The sequence below is a fragment of the Chenopodium quinoa genome, unplaced genomic scaffold, assembly GCF_001683475.1.
Source record: "Chenopodium quinoa cultivar QQ74 unplaced genomic scaffold, ASM168347v1, whole genome shotgun sequence".
NCBI lineage: Eukaryota > Viridiplantae > Streptophyta > Magnoliopsida > Caryophyllales > Amaranthaceae > Chenopodium > Chenopodium quinoa.
Genome location: NW_018743331.1, coordinates 1233925 through 1252351, shown reverse-complemented (window position 1 = coordinate 1252351; position 18427 = coordinate 1233925). Strand labels below are relative to the sequence as shown.

Genomic DNA, 18427 nt, shown 5'->3' with positions numbered 1-18427 from the left:
CTACGTCCATACTATCTTTGCGCCATTGTGCAAACATAGTTGAATCTGCTACTCCTTGATTCACATCATGTTGAATGATTAGTATGCCAAGTGTATGCATTCGAATAAAATTAGAAATTGTTATTAATTATTAATCATTATTATTATTTTTAATTATTAATTAATATTATTATATATTAATTATTTTTATTTTTATTGTAAATTATTAATTATTATTATTATGATTATTAAATATTAATTATATTAATGATAATTAATATTAATTATTATTATTATTAAATATTAATTATTATTATTGTTATTATTAATTATTATTTTTAAACCGAGTAGAAGAGCAGATTTCAGCAGAGCAGAACAGATTTCAGCAGGCTGAGCAAAGTAGGCCAGGGCAGAGCAGAGTAGCTCAAAAGAATAGGGCCTAAACGCGTCGAAACAAGGATTTGTCACCAAATCTATAGTGAATAACCCGAAGATTTTGCAGAGAATTTAAAATGGGGATAAAACATTTAATTTTAGAATTGGGAAATTCTTTTTTTTTTCTTTTTTTTTTTGAGGAAATAGAATTGGGAAATTCTCATTGGTAGCCATCAAATTTTGCTAATTATCTTTGGTGGCCAAAAACTTTTTAAATTATCTAAATTAGCCGTATAATATTGTAACTTTATTAATTATAACACTAATGACCATTATTAGCCACTTTTAAGACTAATAAGTAACTATAGTTAACTTTTTTTTCGAGGGATAAGTGGATAACTATGGTTAACTTAAGTGTAATTAAGTAATACGATTACTATTAACACCCTTACTTATTACTTTCCCTCCAAACTGTAAACATCCTTTTTCCCTCCAAATCATTTCCCCTTCTTAAATCTGAGAAAACCCATTAATCTTGCTTCTCCGCAATTCTTATACTCTTCCATTCTCGTAGTTCTTCAGTATTGAAACTTAGCACTATTGGGTCATTCATTCTGCAACAAATACAACACAACAGATTAATATATATCAAATATGCTAATAATGACCCCCCATTCTACATATAATTAATCCACGAAAAAACTCTATAACACTATATAAAAAACCCTACATTCCAATCGAAAAACACGACCTACTATCACAAAACAAAGTACGTTAAAATCAAGAACACGAAATCAATTAACTCAATTGAAAACTTTGAGCTAGTACATACCTGAATATGTATGCAATAAAGATAGGATCTTTATATGGAAATTCAACCACAACCCAGACGTTGTCCATCGAATTCAATCGCAGCCCAAAATTTTGTAAACTTCAATGGTTGAAAAAAAAAAACCCAATTCTACTCCGATCCACCTTTGTCGTAAATTTCAGAATATATCTCGAATCCTAGTTCTAAGGTCGAAAAATTGAAAGGTAGAAGATGGTATTCGAATTTCAAATTATGGTGGAGAATGGAAATGGATGGTTTCTGAATATGAGTTCATGGAAGTGATGTTTGTAGTTGGAGAGAGAGGGAGAGTTAATACCTACGTAATACAATGGTAATTTTTTTTTTCTTAATTTAACCATAGGTTAATTATATTTACTTTTTAATTTTAAAAGTGACTAATAATGATCATTAGTATTGTGATTAATAAAGTTACAATATTTACATGACTACTTTAGATAATTTAAAAAGTTTTTGACCATTAAAAATAATTAACAAAACTTGATGGCTATTTAGAATTTAGATCATGGATTAACCAACAGCCAAGCCAAACTCGATGCTCTCATTCTCCCCTACTTTGATTCCAACTTCTCAACTACAATTTTCCCCTAAATTTTTCCTGATTTTGCAAATCAATTTTATCAATCTTCGCCTCTAAATCTAACCTACTTAATTGTAATTTCTATATTCTAACCCTAATTTATTGCTGTTTTTTATGCTTGTTTATTTGTGTTTATTTTTTCTTCTAATTTGTTTGTTTCTCTGAATTTTTTCGCCATGAAAAGTAGTTCGCGTTCATCCAAACGCAAGACGAAACGATCTCAGGTTCTCAATCTTATTGATTATTTTGACGTTTTTTGGATGGATTAATTTGTGAATTTATTACATTAATTTTCCAAAATTTATAATTTCTGCTGTTTATTTGTTTGATTTAGGTTTCTTGATATTTATATTTAATTAATATATTGTATATATGGCTTATTATTGATTGGTAATTTAAATATTCGGTTATTGGGTATTTATTGGTTCATTGCAATCTAGATGATATTGTTTATGAATTGGTGGTTCAATTTTGATGCTTATATATGTATGTGCAACGATTGCAATCTGAGCAGAAACATAGCAAGAAGAGAACTAAGAGCAGTAGGGAGAAACCCAAGAAATTAAAACAACGGGATGATTCGGTTTTGTTTTCTGATGAGGATTCGATCACTTCTAAGTCGGTATCGTGTTCGAGTCCAGGGAATGATTCTAGGAGTAAGAAGAGAGGTAGGTCTAGGGACAAAAGGCGTAGGAAAGATAAGAAGAGGAGTAAGAAAAGCACTTTGTTGAGTGAGAGCAGTGGAGATGACTCTCCTTGTGCTAAGAAATTGAAGAAGTCGAAGAGGAAGCGAGGTTCTGACTCTAGGAAGAAGCGGCATGTGAAGAGGCGAAAGAGGGATCGTAGCGTTAGTTCTTCAAGTAGCCGGTCTAGGAGTTGCTCTGTGGGTGAACCAAGTGGTGATAGTGAGAGAGAATTTGGGAAGAAAGAAGAGAAGGTAGAATCAAAGGAACGAAAGGGGAGAGAAAAGGATAGGAAAAAGAGTGGGAGTAAGAGGAGTAGGCATAGGTCAAGAAGCTGCTCTCCATGTAGCGTGCATAGTGAGAGTAGTAGTCATTATAACGAGGAGAGGGTGTTCGAGAAGAGTAATCCTAAGAGACTGAAATCTGTTATAGTTGTTATGAAGGATAGAGAGGTCCCTGAAGAACAAGAGTTGAATAAGGATGATAGGCATGAAGATGAAATTGTGTTTGAGTATGATGACTATCCTAGCAAGAGCAATGATAGTATTGATGGTGTTAGTGGAAGAGAAGCTGTTTCATGTATGCATGATGTTAGTTCTAAGAAAAGGTCCTTGGATGAGCCAAGTAAGGATTCTGTTGCTTCTGCTGTCAGGACTTCAGATATCCCGGGAATCCAAAGACGGGTTGTTGAGGGAAGTGCTGGATTAAGTCCAAGTTATGTCAAGTCCGGGGACAATGTTCCCTCGATGGAAAATAGGAGTGCGGATTTAACTTCGAATGCAGGTTCAAATCATGTGGATCTTGAAGCAATTTTAAGACAGAAGGCCTTGGAGAATCTACTCAAGCGCCAAGGAAAATTATCAACCAAAACTACTTTTGATAAGAAAGATGACCATGATGTTGAAGTGAAAAGGTCTTCAATTGTGAAGGCACAACCTATTGATCAACCTACACCTCGTGATGAGGGAAATATTAAACTTGTGCCAAACGTAGGGAAGAATGTTAATGATGTTAGATATTTTAGTAATACTACTAATTTACCTGGTCCATTGGAAGATACTGGTCTGTCTAAAGATAATAATGCTGATCTATTGAGGGCAAATGTTGGAACTGCCCATACAGAAGAAAAGAGTAAGGCCTCCGGTGATTTTGTTAATAGCAGACCTAATGTTGGCTTATCCATGTCTAGGAAAGATTTTCTTGGAGCAAAGAATACCTGGAAGCGACAGTTGATCTCACAAGAATCTTTACAGAAAAACGTGTCTACCCCTAAAGAAACTATAGTGAGGAATACTAATGAGAGGCTGATGTCACTAGATAATTCTCTGTCTAAACTTTCTGTACCGCAAGAAACTATTAGTAAGGATTCTACTAGGGACTCTGCGTCTCATCAAATTGATTCCGAAGATAGGACTGTAAAAGTTGATACTTTTGCTCTTTCTGAGGCTTCGGCTTCAGCTTCAGCTTCAGCTTTAGCTTCAGTTTCTGATGAACAATGCACAAATGATAGTACCAATAAAGCCGATGAGGATGCACAGTTTCAGCAGAAGACAATGTCTGTGATGCGGGGTGGTGAAATGGTGCAGGTAGGTTTTATTTTAATTATAGATAGATTTTATTGCATGTTGTCATGATATGTAAGAGTATTGAATCTGATCCTTTGAGTATTTTGCGTGTATCTTTGTAGGTAAGATACAAGGTCTATATCCCAAAGAAAGCCCCCGCATTAGCCAGAAGGCAACTGAAACGTTAATTCAAATATCCATAGTGCCGCTGGAGTTTGGGTTCTTGCTGATATGGAATTGAGCAGGCAAGTCATGAACAGAATCTGATGATACTCAGAAACAGGTTAAATCTTTGAATGGTCTCTTTAAATTTTTCGTTTTCTTTCCATGTTGAATGATGAAGGTCAATTAGCTGTCTTACTAACACTCCCTTCATTTTGAACTGCTGATGATGTTGTTCTCTTGTTGTTTACCTGATGTTGTAACTTTAACTTTAGTGTCTAGACTAGAAGTTATGAAAGCTCTCTGAATTGCATGGTAGCAATATGCCAATATGAATTTGGCAGAAAAAAATGCTCTACTGGTGCAATCTTGTAAAACAGAAGTGGAATTGTGTTTTAATTCAATAATGTTTTGCCCCATTTCTTTTTAATGTCTTTTAGATATTTTTGTCCAATCTTGGCTACTGAAGGTCGGACGTCGTGTGATTTTTTGCCAATGCAGTATAGAATTATATCTGCAAATGGTGTGACCTAGTTAGAATTTTCATTAAAAATTAGTCGAAAGCAGTACTCTAAATTTATTCATCGAGTGCGCTGTACTCTAATTCACTGAATATGGCTTAATATTACTGTAACAGTCTGTGTTCTCAAGAATCCCAATTTGCTCTCATGGCTGTACATTATACACCAGCCTCACAGATTTAATGGAAAAAAAACCGAAGCTCAACTTCATTTGGTTGGACGTGATTGTATTGTATCTATTGTAGGAATTGGCACTCTGGATTCCATATGCGTATGAGAGTGTATTTACATATGACGTTAATTTAATTTGTCTATAAACAACTATAGGACCTTAACTTGGTGATTTCATAGACTTTTGTAGATAATTAAGGCCATAAAGCTGCACTTAATTCAGATTCAGACGAAGTACAGATTTATATGATTTGAGACTAATTAAAGCACACTGGATGAAGCAAGAAACAACAAAGTAAACAACAGAAATCACAGGATTGATAAATGAGGGCTTTGAATGCACCTTCTTAACGTGGATTTTGCCTCTTGCTTGCGGAAGGTGTGGAAGTGGGGTTTCTCATGGTTGTGAACTTGTGATCAATCTTTTATGTTGTTATTCATCATCCTACCAACTTAACAATATGAGAGAATTTTTTTTACATGTTAGAGAGGTAATCTTCAGCATCTGTCCCTTCGCATTGACATTCCGACCACAGTCAATTGTGAAAGTATCATACAAGGCGAGATGACCCAGGCCAAAATTTCTATCATATGATCAAAGTCGTGGGTCGTACATTCAGTCACACCAATTGTGCCGTGTGAAGAAAACTTATCAATCAATAGAGGCATACATATACAGCTTGTATTACTCAATAATTTTAACCAAAATTTGAACTCCATCGAAAACAATTGGTATACTCGTACATGCCAACATGACTTCGTTGGAGTCCAACACAAGTCCAAACAATTGGGCCCATGATCCTTGAACCATCCGCTGGGTTTTTAAGATGCACAGGATCAACCGTACCAACCAATTTATATCTTCAAAACTTTGCTGAGCAACTACAATTAAGCCACCAATGCCAAGTTGAGAAAAGATTAGGCTTGTTTTTTCTCAAGGCTACTCCCCATAATCTAAAATAGTTGGAGTAATAGAAATATAAAATAAGAAAATTGATTTATCTATAAAAGGAACAATATTTGTAGATTGATTTAAGAAAATCTTCAACTAATTACATCCAGTTGATCCAGGCAATTTATTTACTGTTTTTTTTTTTTTTTTTTTTTTTTTTTTTTTTTTTTTTTTTTTGTCCCATGTTTCTCGGTGATTCTATTACAATATACAAGTATGATTTTTGAAATGTTCATTAATTTTAAAAGCAATAATCGAAGAACCTTCATTGATAAAATTAGATAGCTGGTGCATGGCCTTTTATAACTAACTAGAATGGTTGGTCAGCTGAAGGATCTTAAATACCGATCCTCCTTTTGATTAAATGAGTAGTTTTGTATTTTCACCAATGCCCATTAGTAAAGATCTAAAGATGCTAACTCACACGCTTAAGGTTGGTGCATGTCACTCATGTGCTAACTCATGTGCTATATATACATGTATGTCACGCACACCAACCTTACAAGGCGCGCTTGTTGTGATTGCTCCGAAAGGAGCCCTAAACATGGTGCTCCAATTACATTATAATTTACCATAAGATAATATATTGTTCAATTCCCAAAATGAGGCTTCATCATCACTAACAATTAATTTATGTTACACTAACAACTTAGGAAATTCTTAATTTGGACTTATCTAAAACCGTACACACTTCATTGTAAATAATATAATCCTCTTGCATCCTATTCCCCTTTAATATCAACTCATCATTAGTGGATCCGAAGTTGGAACTGAATTCTCTCAAGTTAAAGAGTATACAAATTTATTGCTATATGTTTTCAAAAACGTCAAATCTAATTAAGATAACACATATAATGAAACACAAGGGTTCTTTACTACGAGTATACTATGTCTCAAATACGGATAAAGAAGGGCATGAACCACAGATTTTCTTCCAAAGATAAGAAATTTCTTGGCTGCTTGGATAGTACCAAAATCATTCGTATTGACTGGGGCAACTTATGTAAGTCTTCTTGACAAAGTCGTCGTTAAAACCTTATCTACAAACATTGAGTGGTTAGAAAATTCAATGCAACTACATCTAGGCAGGCTGTCTTGTACTACATCAATAGATTTATAACTTTCAGTCTTTTGCATACTAAATCTATAGTTTAGTCCTCCAAAATCACTTAAGTTAGCTCCATAATACATCATTTCGTAATTCCATCATAATTTTTGTGTTTCATATTATTCGTTGATCATGTATGGCCAGCAGCCCTATGCTCCTCAGCCTGCACCGCAGTATGGCCAGTATCAATGTCCTAGCGGAGATTTTTAGCACGTACCCAACCAAAAAAAAAAAAAAAAAAAATTCCTCTGTTCTTTTATTTTTTTATTTTTTTATTTTTTTTTTATACTCAATAGTTAACATGTTTTCTTTATTATGTTTGCCGATGTAAAAGTTTAATCACTAATGCTTTAATTATCAGTAAGTGAAAATTATACTACCTTTGTTTCTTATTATTTGCAACAAATGAATATTTTATTTCACAAATAGTAACCCTTTATTGTAATTAATAAAAAATGGAGGTAGTGTATCAAGACGAATCTAACAAAATCTCACATGACTAGGTAGAATCATAAAAGTTAGTCAAATTAGAGTTTCTAAATAGTGTCACAAGTCAAAGTATATCAATTTATAAAAGTAAAACTTGCTCCTACAAATTTTTTTGAAATTAATAAAAAGTACTACGGATATAATTTTGATTAAATTTTGAGACAAGTACTTAAAATAGTATGGAAAGCCATGTGCAACCTCGCTCTTATCAATTTATCATCATATCAACAATGGCTATTTATAGGCAGAAAATTAAAAACTTAGATCCAACTAATTTATCAGTGTAAAGAGAAAAAAAAAAAATGGCAAGAGCAAGTTGCATACTCCGGATGACTACATACTAATTTTTGAGAGTTACCAAGGGATATATTATTATATTACATGTTTTCTCTTGTACATAAATTAAAAGAAAACAAATAAAGGAACAAGTTAGCTTGTTTAGGCGCATCCAAGTGTATAGAAGAATCTTTGCTTGTTTAGTTTGTTTAACATGCATATATACTTCCTCTATCCCCTTTTTTTTTTTTTTGCCCTATTGCAAATAATTGGGGTTAAATTTTAAAAAATTTGACCATAAATACCCATTAATTTATAAATGCTAATATAGGCATGTGTGATTTGGTTAGATTCGTCTCATTGTATATTTTATAAATATCAAGATTTTATAATTTTTACGCGTATAGAAATGAAGTTATGTATGTTTTAAGACGTGTCTTGGAGACCATAAAAAGTCAAATACGACAAAAAAAAAAAAATAGAGACAGAAGGAGTAGTCAATTAGCCACCATTCACTTACTCTTAAAGGGCCTAGCTAGTTCAATTCATCTATCTTAACATACATAAAATCTTATTTCTATAATCTCTAGCTTTGCCACTAAATGTCTAGCGCATTATTTGATGTAATCTTTCTTTTGTATTTTATTAGTACTTTTTTGACAACACATTTGATGTTATCTGATTTTGATAGCATGAATTTGCCTTGTTCCAAAATCACTACAATAACTATAGTTTGCAAGCTCAATTTTATCCCCTAACAATCCTAATTCTACAGGTTGCCTAACATGTTGGAGTCCCTGCATCACCTTTGGACGGATAGCAGAGATCGTTGACAGAGGCTCGACATGTAAGTGTACAATATTATGTAATCCGAACCGCTAGCTATGTCTAACTTTAGTACTCCCTCTATTAGGAATTAACTTTTTTTTGAAACATATTAGGAATTAGTTAACACATTGAATCTGATCTATTAATGTGACAACTATATATAGACAGATGAAAGTAGTTGTATTCGTAGTTTTTAGATGATACTATTACACTACTATTTATGTAATCTTATTCTCATGGTATGGCTATTATTATCAGTATCAAATTATCAATGTATGTGACAAATTTCACTGATGGATGTGGTGCAGCATGTAGTACAAGCGGAACATTGTATACTCTACTTTGCTGCTTAACCGGCTGCCATTCGATATACTCGTGCACATACCGCTCAAAGTTGAAGGCACAGCTTGGAATTCGAGAGAACTACTGTGCGGATTTCTGTTCCCACTGCTTCTGTGAGTATTGTGCCTTATGTCAAGAGTACCGTGAGCTTCAACACCGCGGCTACCGTCTTGCACTCGGTAGCCAATCTCTCATATGTCAAAGCAATTATGTGCTGAATGTGCGCTGATATATAACGTTAAGTTTATGAACGTGATGATTGAAAATATTTGTGAATGTGTTTAGGATGGTATGGCAACATGGAAAGACAAAACCCTGGAATCGCGATGCCTCCACAAGTGCCTTCTGGAATGGTGCGACACTAAGTTCAAGCATCGATCTGCAGTACCATTGAAAGATCTGATCTAGGCGAAGTTGGGAGATTTCGTATGTATTACAGATTTACAGACATGTTTAATCATCTAATATGCTTTAAGTATGCAGTTTTTAAGTTGTAGTAATGTATCATGATTAAGGTACATTAGAAGTTCATACACTGTTCCAATGATCTGGCTAAGAATTCAACAACTGCATGATTAATGATTTCTACTTTTAAAGCTAAGAGTTCGGACGTCGGACTTGCATTATCATCACATTAATTTATGTCCAAAACATCCTCCTTATCATCTTTTCTGAGTAAGTGAACTCTCTCGGTGTTTTTTAAGTGTCCCATTTCAAATTTTGGCACTATTCATTAGTCTTATTTTAACCATTGTTTGTGAATTATACATAAGAAAAAATAAAGTTTTGTGGATACTTGTTGAAATCATCTCAATAAATAGATTATTAATATTCAATTGTTATAATTTATAGTTAATGATAATTAAAAATATTATTGGTCAAAGTTTTACATCAGCATGCGTGTTATTACTAGGGGCATTTAAAAAAAAACAGAGGGAGTAGTATCTGGTATCATGTATTGAGCACGGAATCATTCGATCTTGAGCCATTCATGTAATCATTTTCACATAAGATTTTGGCATTTTTGTAAGAAAATAGAGGGTAAGAGAGCAGAGTAATTTTTTTTTTTGAAGAAACAGAATTGATAACTTGATATAGACTGTTGAGCTAAATACTCAATTTTTTTTTATAAACCAGCTAAATACTCATTATTAATTTTTTTTTTTTGAAAGCAGCTAAATACTCAAATATATAAAATCATAATCACATAAATTAATTTAACTCATTTATGCTTCACTCCATCCAAAATCATTAAATAAATAAACCAAATGCATGATCTTTAAATTTTATTTTCGTCGGGAAAATAATTGAACAAAACAGAACAAAATATAAGAGCCTAAAATGTTGCTAATAAGGGAAAACAAATAGTTGAAGTTTAGAGAGCAGAACTGTAAGAAGTACGAAGTTGAAAGTGAACTGTTAAACATCGCCCGCAAATTCCTACATAAAGCCCACAAAATAAGAGTGAAATGACACTTTTGCCCTCATACTAAAAAACACACAATTTCTCTCTCTACTCTCTACTTCCACTTTCTCTCTCTAAATTATTTCCAAAGCTATGTCGAGGCGGCCCGGCAAGGAAGTGGCGGCACCGGCGGTGGGCGGAAGGCGGTTTGCCGGCCAGAAGGTAATTTTTCTAATTTTTGTAATTTTTTTTAAAAAAAAAAACCTCCGGCGACGGTGTGGCGCCAAGGAGAGACGCCACCACCACGGAGGAGGCGCCTAGGCAAGGCGCCCGTACGGTGGTGGCGGCGCCTAGCCCAGACGCCAACACCACGGCGGCGGCGCAGAGGCTAGGCGCCACGGCCGTGGTAGTGGCGTCTGGGCTAGGCGCCGACACCACCGCAAGGGCGCCTTGCCTAGGCGCCTCGTTCTTTTTTTTTTTTTTTAAATTTTTTTTTTGTTTTTTTTTAATTTTAAATTTTATTTTCGTTTTTTTTTTTTTTTTTTTTTTAAAAAATTTGTTTTTCTTTATTTTAAATTGTATGTTCCCTTTTTTTTTTATCTTTTTTTTTTTAAATTTTGTTTTTTTATTTGTTTTAATTTTATATTTTTTATGTTTATAATTTTATTTCCGTGACATGTTTATTTGCTTTTGTGTTTATTTTCGACTTTTTTTAATTTGTTTTCGTTATTATGTTTCGTTATTTACTTGGAGTTAGGCATCGCAATTTAGACCTGGTGCGGGGAAGAGTATTGACGTCGTGAGGAGTACGATATACTCAATGGAGAGCTCGGGGCCCAGACACGTTAGATCCCGTGGTATTTCGGCCTCGGCCCGCAGAGAACGGGTGCACTGTTCTGCGGACGATCAAGATGATGATGATGATGAGGAGGAGGAGGAGGAGGAGGTCGAGGAGGAGGAGGTCGAGGACGAGGATGATGCAGATGAGGATGTCGACGATCAGAGTGGACCATATGATGATTACGGTCCATTCAGTCAGAGACTTGATGATACGTATGAGACGCATAGGGTAGATGTGCGTAAGGGTCGAGATGGTAGGTTTGTTAGTAGATCTGGCACATCATCTGCGTCCACTGTGTCTGCGGGTAGCAGAAAACGGTCGAGGGCCGTTAATGATTCTTGGATGGTGAGGGGTGAGGTGGCCGGGGGACCTATAGACGGGAGTGTGATTCCTAGCTTTTTAGGACACATCGCTACCCGTATTTGGGAGGACCAGGAGAGGGCTTTGGATACAGGCATTTTGAAATGCCAAACCCGGGAAAAGACTTGTAGGTTTTTGTGTAGCTGGGCTGATGCTTGGCCGGAGGAGAGCGAGATGGTCGGGCGATTGAGGGCCACTAGAGTGAGTCACCTTCTTGCCACCATGCACGACAGGATTGACTGGACGCTGATCACGGCTTTCGTTGAGCGATGGCAGCCGGATACGAACTCGTTCCACCTTCCGTTCGGTGAGATGACGATCATGTTGCATGACGTCGAGGCCATCCTTGGGATTCCCGTGGAGGGAAACCGAGCATCTGTCGTCACTGATGCGGATCAGGCAGATTTACTAGCGGAGCTGTTGGCGGTGGATAGGGCTGCGCTGTACACATCGGCACTTGGTGTGTGGGATCACGGCGGCGTTAAGATCGCAGCCGTCTTGCAGCGATGTTTGCACCCTACGGCACGTAGGACGCAGGACACACAGCTGGCTGCATATGTTTTTCTTCTTCTCGGGTGTACCTTGTTTCCGGATAAGAGCGGGAACAAGCTCAGGCCACGCGACATAGTTGACGCGTGTGAGCCCGACAGAGTAGGCCAGTTTTCTTGGGGGTCGGCTACGCTGGCGTATCTGTATCGCCAGTTAGGATTCTCGAGCCGGGCTGATGCAGCAGGTATCACTGGATGTCTGACGTTGTTACAGACCTGGATATACGAGTATTTTCCTGCGTTTCGACCACACCGCGACCCGGTTCCCATTGGTGATGGCCAGCCACGTGCCTGTGCGTGGAGTCCGCGTGTCGAGAAGAAGTCCGTTGACCGCCTGCGCTCCATACGGTTATCGCTTGACAGGATGTCCCCCTTAGAGGTACAGTGATTAAATTATTTCTACTTTTACAATCTGATGCTTTATTTTATGACTGTTACTGATTTTAAATAATGTGCAGGTGAACTGGATGCCTTTCGGCCAGAACCCTAGTAATAGGGTACCCAGGACCCTCTACACTGGACTGATTCAGTATCGCGAGATCGTAGAGGCGTACATGCCGCAGCGCTGTCTTCGCCAGCTTGGATTTGTCCAAGTTGTCCCACCTCCACCGGCATGGCCCAGTAAGGCGGTACGATCTGCGTCGTCGAAGGAGTACGTCGTCCAATGGCCGTCAAACATGATATCCATGTGGGAGCAGTTTCCGATGGTTGCCCGCCTATGGACGGCGGAGCTGCAGCGGCCGCCAAGTGGGGTGACTGCCATGTGTGACCAGCACTACATGGAATGGTACATCCGGCACTCGCACCCGAGGTTGATTAAAGACATCGACGACGCAGATGATGACGATGTGCCACCTGCCACTGCCTCTTATGCGGTACGTCTCATCTTTTATTTGTTGTTCTCTTATTTTAATATATATATGTATAATACGTCGTTTCATGTTTTTTGTTTTGTGTAGTGGATGGGCAAGATTATGCAGTTGGGACACCGACTTTTTGAGGAAAGGGACTGCATGACGAGTGCATCAGGCAGAGCTGTTATTGACGATCTGGAACGGACCCTTGAGCAGTGGCAGTGGGCGTCACAGAGGGATTACTGATATTTGAAATTAGACATTATCTTTTTAGTTTGTAATATTTGACATTATTGTTCTTAGTTTTTAAAATTCAATATTATCATTTTAGTTTGTAATATTTGAAATTATTGTTGTTAGTTTTTAAAATGAAACATTATCTTTTAAAAATGAACACATAGAAATGACATAGTATTGACAATACAAGGCCTCATAGTAAAAGGTAGGTGTACATCAACAAAAACTACATGGCAATTAAATTGTTCCACTGTTGCACGCGAGCATGGTACAAAGCATCCCAACCCTCCACGCTTGCTCTACGAATTTCATACCACTTCGGTATGATATTTGGGACCGGAAAATCGGGTGACATGTCTAATCGGATAAAATGTCTGTATGACGGCCCAAGAAATCCAATAGCAACGTCCCTTACCGGTCTGGTGACGGTCTCGCGCGAACACCAGGGCAGAACCGTTGTACATGGATAATAGGCTCGACTATGTAAACCAAGGCCGAAATGCATGACTGCACACTTGTAGATGTTTGCAACGGCAAAGAGATCAAGTGGCGCATCGAACCAATGATTTTGACCGCAAGGTCCCCCTCCCCACCGGATACGCTGCAGAGACCTATCCAAGTCCTCGCCGTACACATGGCCATACACATCTCGGTTTGATGCGATTTCACTGTACATCAACTGCCGCACTAAACCGTAGTTGTCTTCACCCATTTGAAACACATCCGCCACAACCCGAAATCCGCAGTTACCATCTGCAATGACATCATTCCACCCGTCCAAGAATGGCATCATGATATTAGGGATCCTGTCCTTATATGGAAAATGTTCAATGTCCATTCTCCCTGTTACACACATCAATAAACACAATAAACAAGTCAACAGTAAACTAATCAAACAGTCAACAAAAGAAATTGAAGTCGAATGTCTTACCGGTGCCGGGCATATTCACCGACGACGATGATTGGCTGCCACTTGATGAGGATGTACGACCACGGCCACGGCCACGGCCACGACCGCGAATGTACTCAAACGCACTCTTGTTCCGCCGTGGTTGTCGACCCCTAGGTCGCTCGACCCCTTCCGGTTCCTCGGTATCCAAACACGATGTATTGAACATGTCATGAAGTATGTGTGTAGCACTACGAATGATCGAAGGGTGACTGGAGGACACTTGGTCAAACATCATCTGAAACTGCTCCAACTCCTCCTGTTCACGGTGAACCGTATGCGGAACAGCATGCTCTCCGATAACGAGCGTCCGCCAGAATGGATGAACCTGATCGACATGTAACGACGCCCTGTCTTGCGTAATTACGCGGTGAATGGTGCATGCACAAGGTAATCCATGAGTCATTGATATAGCACATCCGCACCGAATAGCCACTTCATCGCCCAACTCCCTCATCCTGGTATACTCGCTCAGAATCAACCCCAAACAGTGGTGTGACACACGACCATGGAGAATCTTAAATATGAAATGGCCATACAACATGCCATGTCGTCGTCTGGAGTCCTCGAGATAGTTCTTGATGCCGTTCCTCTGAGTATCAATAGCCTTGTTTATTCTCTCGAACAGTGTATCCAGAGCAGCCGTGGAAGAATCAATCCAGTCCTTCAAAGCTCTATGAGCGCTCTCGACTCTGCATGTCGTAGTGTTCCCAAAATGAAGAACTTGGTTCATCCAATATTTGACAAACTTTTCCCTCTGAGGTACCCACTGATGCATCACATAGTCTACGATTGGCGGGCACCACTTGTACGCATCCTTTAAGTTTTCCAAGGCTCGATCGTACTCTGCCTCCGTGGTAGCTTGCAGGATCTTCCGCCACTTACCATTTACCAATCTCTCTGCTGAATCTAAGTTCTTGTTGAAAAGGTTGTAGGCTTTGACTTTCACGCAGTTGTTGATGTGCCATGTGCACAGTAAATGGCTCGACTCCGGAAACAGCTCCGCTATAGGGGCAAAAAGACCTCCCTCACAATCACTTACGATGGCCGATGGCTGTACATTTGGGCCGATGTAGTTTCTCAACTTTTCCAACACCCAACGGTAACTCGCAGCCGTCTCATCCTTCATGACTGCATAACCAATCAGAAAGTTCTGGTTCGTTGGAGCCATCCCAACCATCTCAACCAGTGGGAACTTGTACTTGTTTGTCTTGTACGTTGAATCGATCAAAATCACAGATGGCCAAGACGAAATCATATCAGCACAATCAGGATGGACAAGGAACAAATGAGTTACCTCCGATGTGTCTTCGTCAGATTCAAACCAGTAAAGGTAACCACGTGCTTGTGCCTGGTGCAGAAGCTGCTGTATAGGGTTCCTTCCCTCTGACCGTTCAAACCTCAATTTCTGTCTGACGTTGTAGATGTGTCTTCGGTTTGGCTGGTCTTCGGGGAATTTCTCTAACACAGACGCTAATATTTTAGCGGGCTTCACTTGAGCATCACTCATTTCTTTTACAACTAGTTTCGCAGCTGGACTTAGACCGCTTAACTGCCGATGCCCCACTTTGTATGCTATCAGCTCATGGTTGTGATATCCCCATTTGTCGTAACCCTTCACTTCCCAACCGTCACGCCTTTGATGTTGTCGAACCTTAACTCGGAACTGACACCCACAACCTTTCCGCTTTGAGTCAAACCGAATCGCTTTACTGAAATCTCGTTCTTCTCTTTTGCGATAACGGTCGCATCTCAAAATGCGATCCATTCTACCATCCCGTTGAGATTTATGAGTTGCTACTACTAAACAAAAGCCTGATCTAATTGCAACCTGTTTTGCCCAATCAATCGCTTGTTGAGCATCTTCGAACAGGCCATCATGTACAAAAAACCCACTGTAATCATTTCCGTCTCCACCATAATCCTGTAACAATAACATATAACGTATAAATATAATTACAATAAGATTAAATTAACAAAAACAAACAAAAAAAAAAAAAGGGGATTAAATTAAAAAATAAAAAAAAAAAAAAAATATTCCCCTACTGGCGCCTGGCCAGGACGCCGGAGCCACGGCCGGGGCGCCTGGTCAGGACGCCGCCGCCATGGTGGCGGCGTGGTGGCCAGGCGCCTTGGCCGTGGCTGCGGCGTCCTGGCCACGCGCCGCTACTATGGTCGAGGCTTCTCCACCAGGCGCCGTGACCACGGTGGCGGCGTCCTGGCTAGGCGCCACAACCACGGCATGGCCTTTTGGCTAGGCGCCAGCCACCATTTCGTCCTTACGATGCGTTACGAACCTCGTTTTCCGATGACGACGGCGATTCTCCGGTGATCCTCGGCGATCCGGTGCTGCTCCACATTTTTTTAGTGCGAAAAATTTATCTTCCGTTAAAATTATAAAAAGGGCAAATTTGTCAAAAAATTATAAAATGTGGGCTTTATGTAGAGATTTGCGGGCGATGAATAACAAGTCCCAGTTGAAAACCTACAATAAGGCGATTGAGTTCATTTCCAGCATTTTGGGTAACATTGGAACTAGTAGAGGTGTCAAACTGACCCAACCCAAAATTTAAAATAAAAAAAAAAAAAGAAAAAAAAAATCTATTTTGAATTATAACCGATCTGATTTGATCCGAGAAATTCAGGACACATACTTGATCTGTAACTAACCTAAACTCAACTAGAATCCGAATTTGACCCGATTTTAACTTAATCCGGCACTGATTTTGACTCGACCTGAACTCAACCGAAACCAATTTGACCTGATTTAAACTCAAATCGAATTAGTTTGACCCATCTTGAACTCCATCCAACTTGAAATTGACCTGACAAATACCCAATACAATCTAATTTGTTTCTACCCAAACTGATATTAACCCAACCCTATTTTAACACAACCTGATTTTAACCCAATATGATTTTAAACTAACCATAATTTTAAACCCAACATAAGAACTCTAAGTAATTTCTTATACGAATTGAATTATTAATATAGTTACAAACTAAGGCCTTATTTAGTTCACTTTATTTTTGCTTATATGGATGGTCTGATCTGTCTGATTTTTGACCAAACTTTGACCTTATGTGTATGATAGTCTATACAGAAATCAAGTGAGGTCTTGTTAGATTCGTAATAATGTGTATTTTATTAATATGTAATTTTCATAAATTTTTTTCATTACGAAATTAATGACATTAGTGATAAAAAACCGCACATAAAATAGTAAAATGTATCATAACTAATTTTTTCTGATCTGATATGATAAGAACTAATTTATTTATTTATTTATTTATTTATTTATTTTTTTAAAAATAAGTAAAAATAAGGTTAAATAAACATGACCTAACTCTCCTCCTTACCAAAGGTGAGGATTTCATCATACCAGCCAGATTTCATCTTCTACTCCCTAGGAGCTGGGGGCTTCTTTAATCTTGCTAAAGCCTTTAATCATTTGTGGAACTCCAAATTCCATCCGCAAGCTGATAGGATCTTCTTTAACAAATTATGGAATATGCAAATTGTTAGTTGAGACAAACTCTACAAGAGGGGTGGGGTGAATTGCAAGTGAGTTCCTAGTGACTACTTTTGCGGAATTAAAACAGAATAATAAAGGAACTTGCAATGCACACACGATTTTACGAGGAAACCTTCCATGGCCCATCTGGAAGTAAAACCTCGACCCTCCAAGGGATTTCACACAAAACCAATCCACTATAATAGGGGAAACACACCTAGTTACAACCTATTAAACACAGACCTTTACTCACAAGTTCCACACTGAACTTGCTACACAGTAGAACCCTATTATACCCAACCTAATTCCCTGACTCAGATTCACTCGGCACTCCCGGAGTACGCCAACACTCAGCTTCAACCTTGAAGCTTACAATCTGTATGCAATAGTTAAACACTCACCCCAGTACCAAAACAATACAAACCTTTGACTCTAATATGTGATAGGAAAGCTACGCATGAAATCCGAGACTAGTATGACAAAGTTTAGACTCGGAAAACTTACACTTTTTGCACTCTTCAGATTGTTCACGCATAAACTCACAAGTTGTGCAAATCATGAATTCTACTTTATATACAAGTTGTACTCATATGTAAAGTAGGGTTTTCAAAAGATAGAAATTAATAAACTATCGTTTTCATAATCACAACACTTAAGTAAATCTTTTGGAAAACTTAACAAAGATATAATTTTAGAAAAGAATAATATTTTGTAAAACCCGAATTTTATAAGATAAAATCTCTTGAAAATCTTTTCATAAAACTAAAAATTATCTTTTATAAACTTTCCATATTTAAAAGCTTGCCAAGCTTTGCCACGCCTCTAATACATTTCATG

At 38.0% G+C, this 18427-nt stretch overlaps 4 protein-coding genes across 4 annotated transcripts; 3 read left to right on the top strand and 1 right to left on the bottom strand.

Annotated features, from left to right (window-relative positions):
• The first annotated feature begins 1666 nt into the window (after positions 1 to 1666).
• Positions 1667 to 4624, top strand: LOC110737690 (E3 ubiquitin-protein ligase RBBP6). Its single transcript, XM_021918023.1, has 3 exons — positions 1667 to 2008; positions 2299 to 4053; positions 4155 to 4624. The coding sequence occupies exons 1-3, from the start codon at positions 1961 to 1963 to the stop codon at positions 4218 to 4220; spliced, it is 1869 nt and encodes a 622-aa protein (XP_021773715.1). The 5' UTR covers positions 1667 to 1960; the 3' UTR covers positions 4221 to 4624.
• Positions 4625 to 7401: 2777 nt separating this feature from the next.
• LOC110737471 (cell number regulator 2-like) lies at positions 7402 to 9534 on the top strand. Its single transcript, XM_021917831.1, has 4 exons — positions 7402 to 7407; positions 8444 to 8558; positions 8848 to 9060; positions 9167 to 9534. The coding sequence occupies exons 1-4, from the start codon at positions 7402 to 7404 to the stop codon at positions 9244 to 9246; spliced, it is 414 nt and encodes a 137-aa protein (XP_021773523.1). The 3' UTR covers positions 9247 to 9534.
• A 2656-nt stretch (positions 9535 to 12190) lies between these two features.
• LOC110737689 lies at positions 12191 to 13179 on the top strand. The gene is made up of 3 exons (XM_021918021.1): positions 12191 to 12414; positions 12494 to 12910; positions 12995 to 13179. Exons 1-3 carry the CDS (start codon positions 12400 to 12402, stop codon positions 13133 to 13135), a joined length of 573 nt encoding a protein of 190 aa, XP_021773713.1. The 5' UTR covers positions 12191 to 12399; the 3' UTR covers positions 13136 to 13179.
• Positions 13180 to 13248: 69 nt separating this feature from the next.
• LOC110737688 lies at positions 13249 to 14459 on the bottom strand. The gene is made up of 2 exons (XM_021918020.1): positions 14058 to 14459; positions 13249 to 13969 (listed from the first exon to the last, which is right to left on the bottom strand). Exons 1-2 carry the CDS (start codon positions 14311 to 14313, stop codon positions 13353 to 13355), a joined length of 873 nt encoding a protein of 290 aa, XP_021773712.1. The 5' UTR covers positions 14314 to 14459; the 3' UTR covers positions 13249 to 13352.
• Between the last annotated feature and the right edge of the window lie 3968 nt (positions 14460 to 18427).

What these genes read in the sequence shown, in the direction of transcription:
- LOC110737689 (XM_021918021.1), top strand. An exon ending in CTGCCACTGCCTCTTATGCG is followed by an intron (nt 12,911 to 12,994) that starts GTACGTCTCATC and finishes TGTTTTGTGTAG; the next exon opens with TGGATGGGCAAGATTATGCA.
- LOC110737688 (XM_021918020.1), bottom strand. Translation starts at nt 14,313, where the DNA reads ATGATGTTTGACCAAGTGTCCTCCAGTCACCCTTCGATCATTCGTAGT. An exon ending in GGTGAATATGCCCGGCACCG is followed by an intron (nt 13,970 to 14,057) that starts GTAAGACATTCG and finishes TGTGTGTAACAG; the next exon opens with GGAGAATGGACATTGAACAT.
- LOC110737690 (XM_021918023.1), top strand. Translation starts at nt 1,961, where the DNA reads ATGAAAAGTAGTTCGCGTTCATCCAAACGCAAGACGAAACGATCTCAG. An exon ending in GCAAGACGAAACGATCTCAG is followed by an intron (nt 2,009 to 2,298) that starts GTTCTCAATCTT and finishes CAATCTGAGCAG; the next exon opens with AAACATAGCAAGAAGAGAAC. An exon ending in GGGGTGGTGAAATGGTGCAG is followed by an intron (nt 4,054 to 4,154) that starts GTAGGTTTTATT and finishes GTATCTTTGTAG; the next exon opens with GTAAGATACAAGGTCTATAT.
- LOC110737471 (XM_021917831.1), top strand. An exon ending in CGTTGACAGAGGCTCGACAT is followed by an intron (nt 8,559 to 8,847) that starts GTAAGTGTACAA and finishes GATGTGGTGCAG; the next exon opens with CATGTAGTACAAGCGGAACA. An exon ending in CGGCTACCGTCTTGCACTCG is followed by an intron (nt 9,061 to 9,166) that starts GTAGCCAATCTC and finishes GAATGTGTTTAG; the next exon opens with GATGGTATGGCAACATGGAA.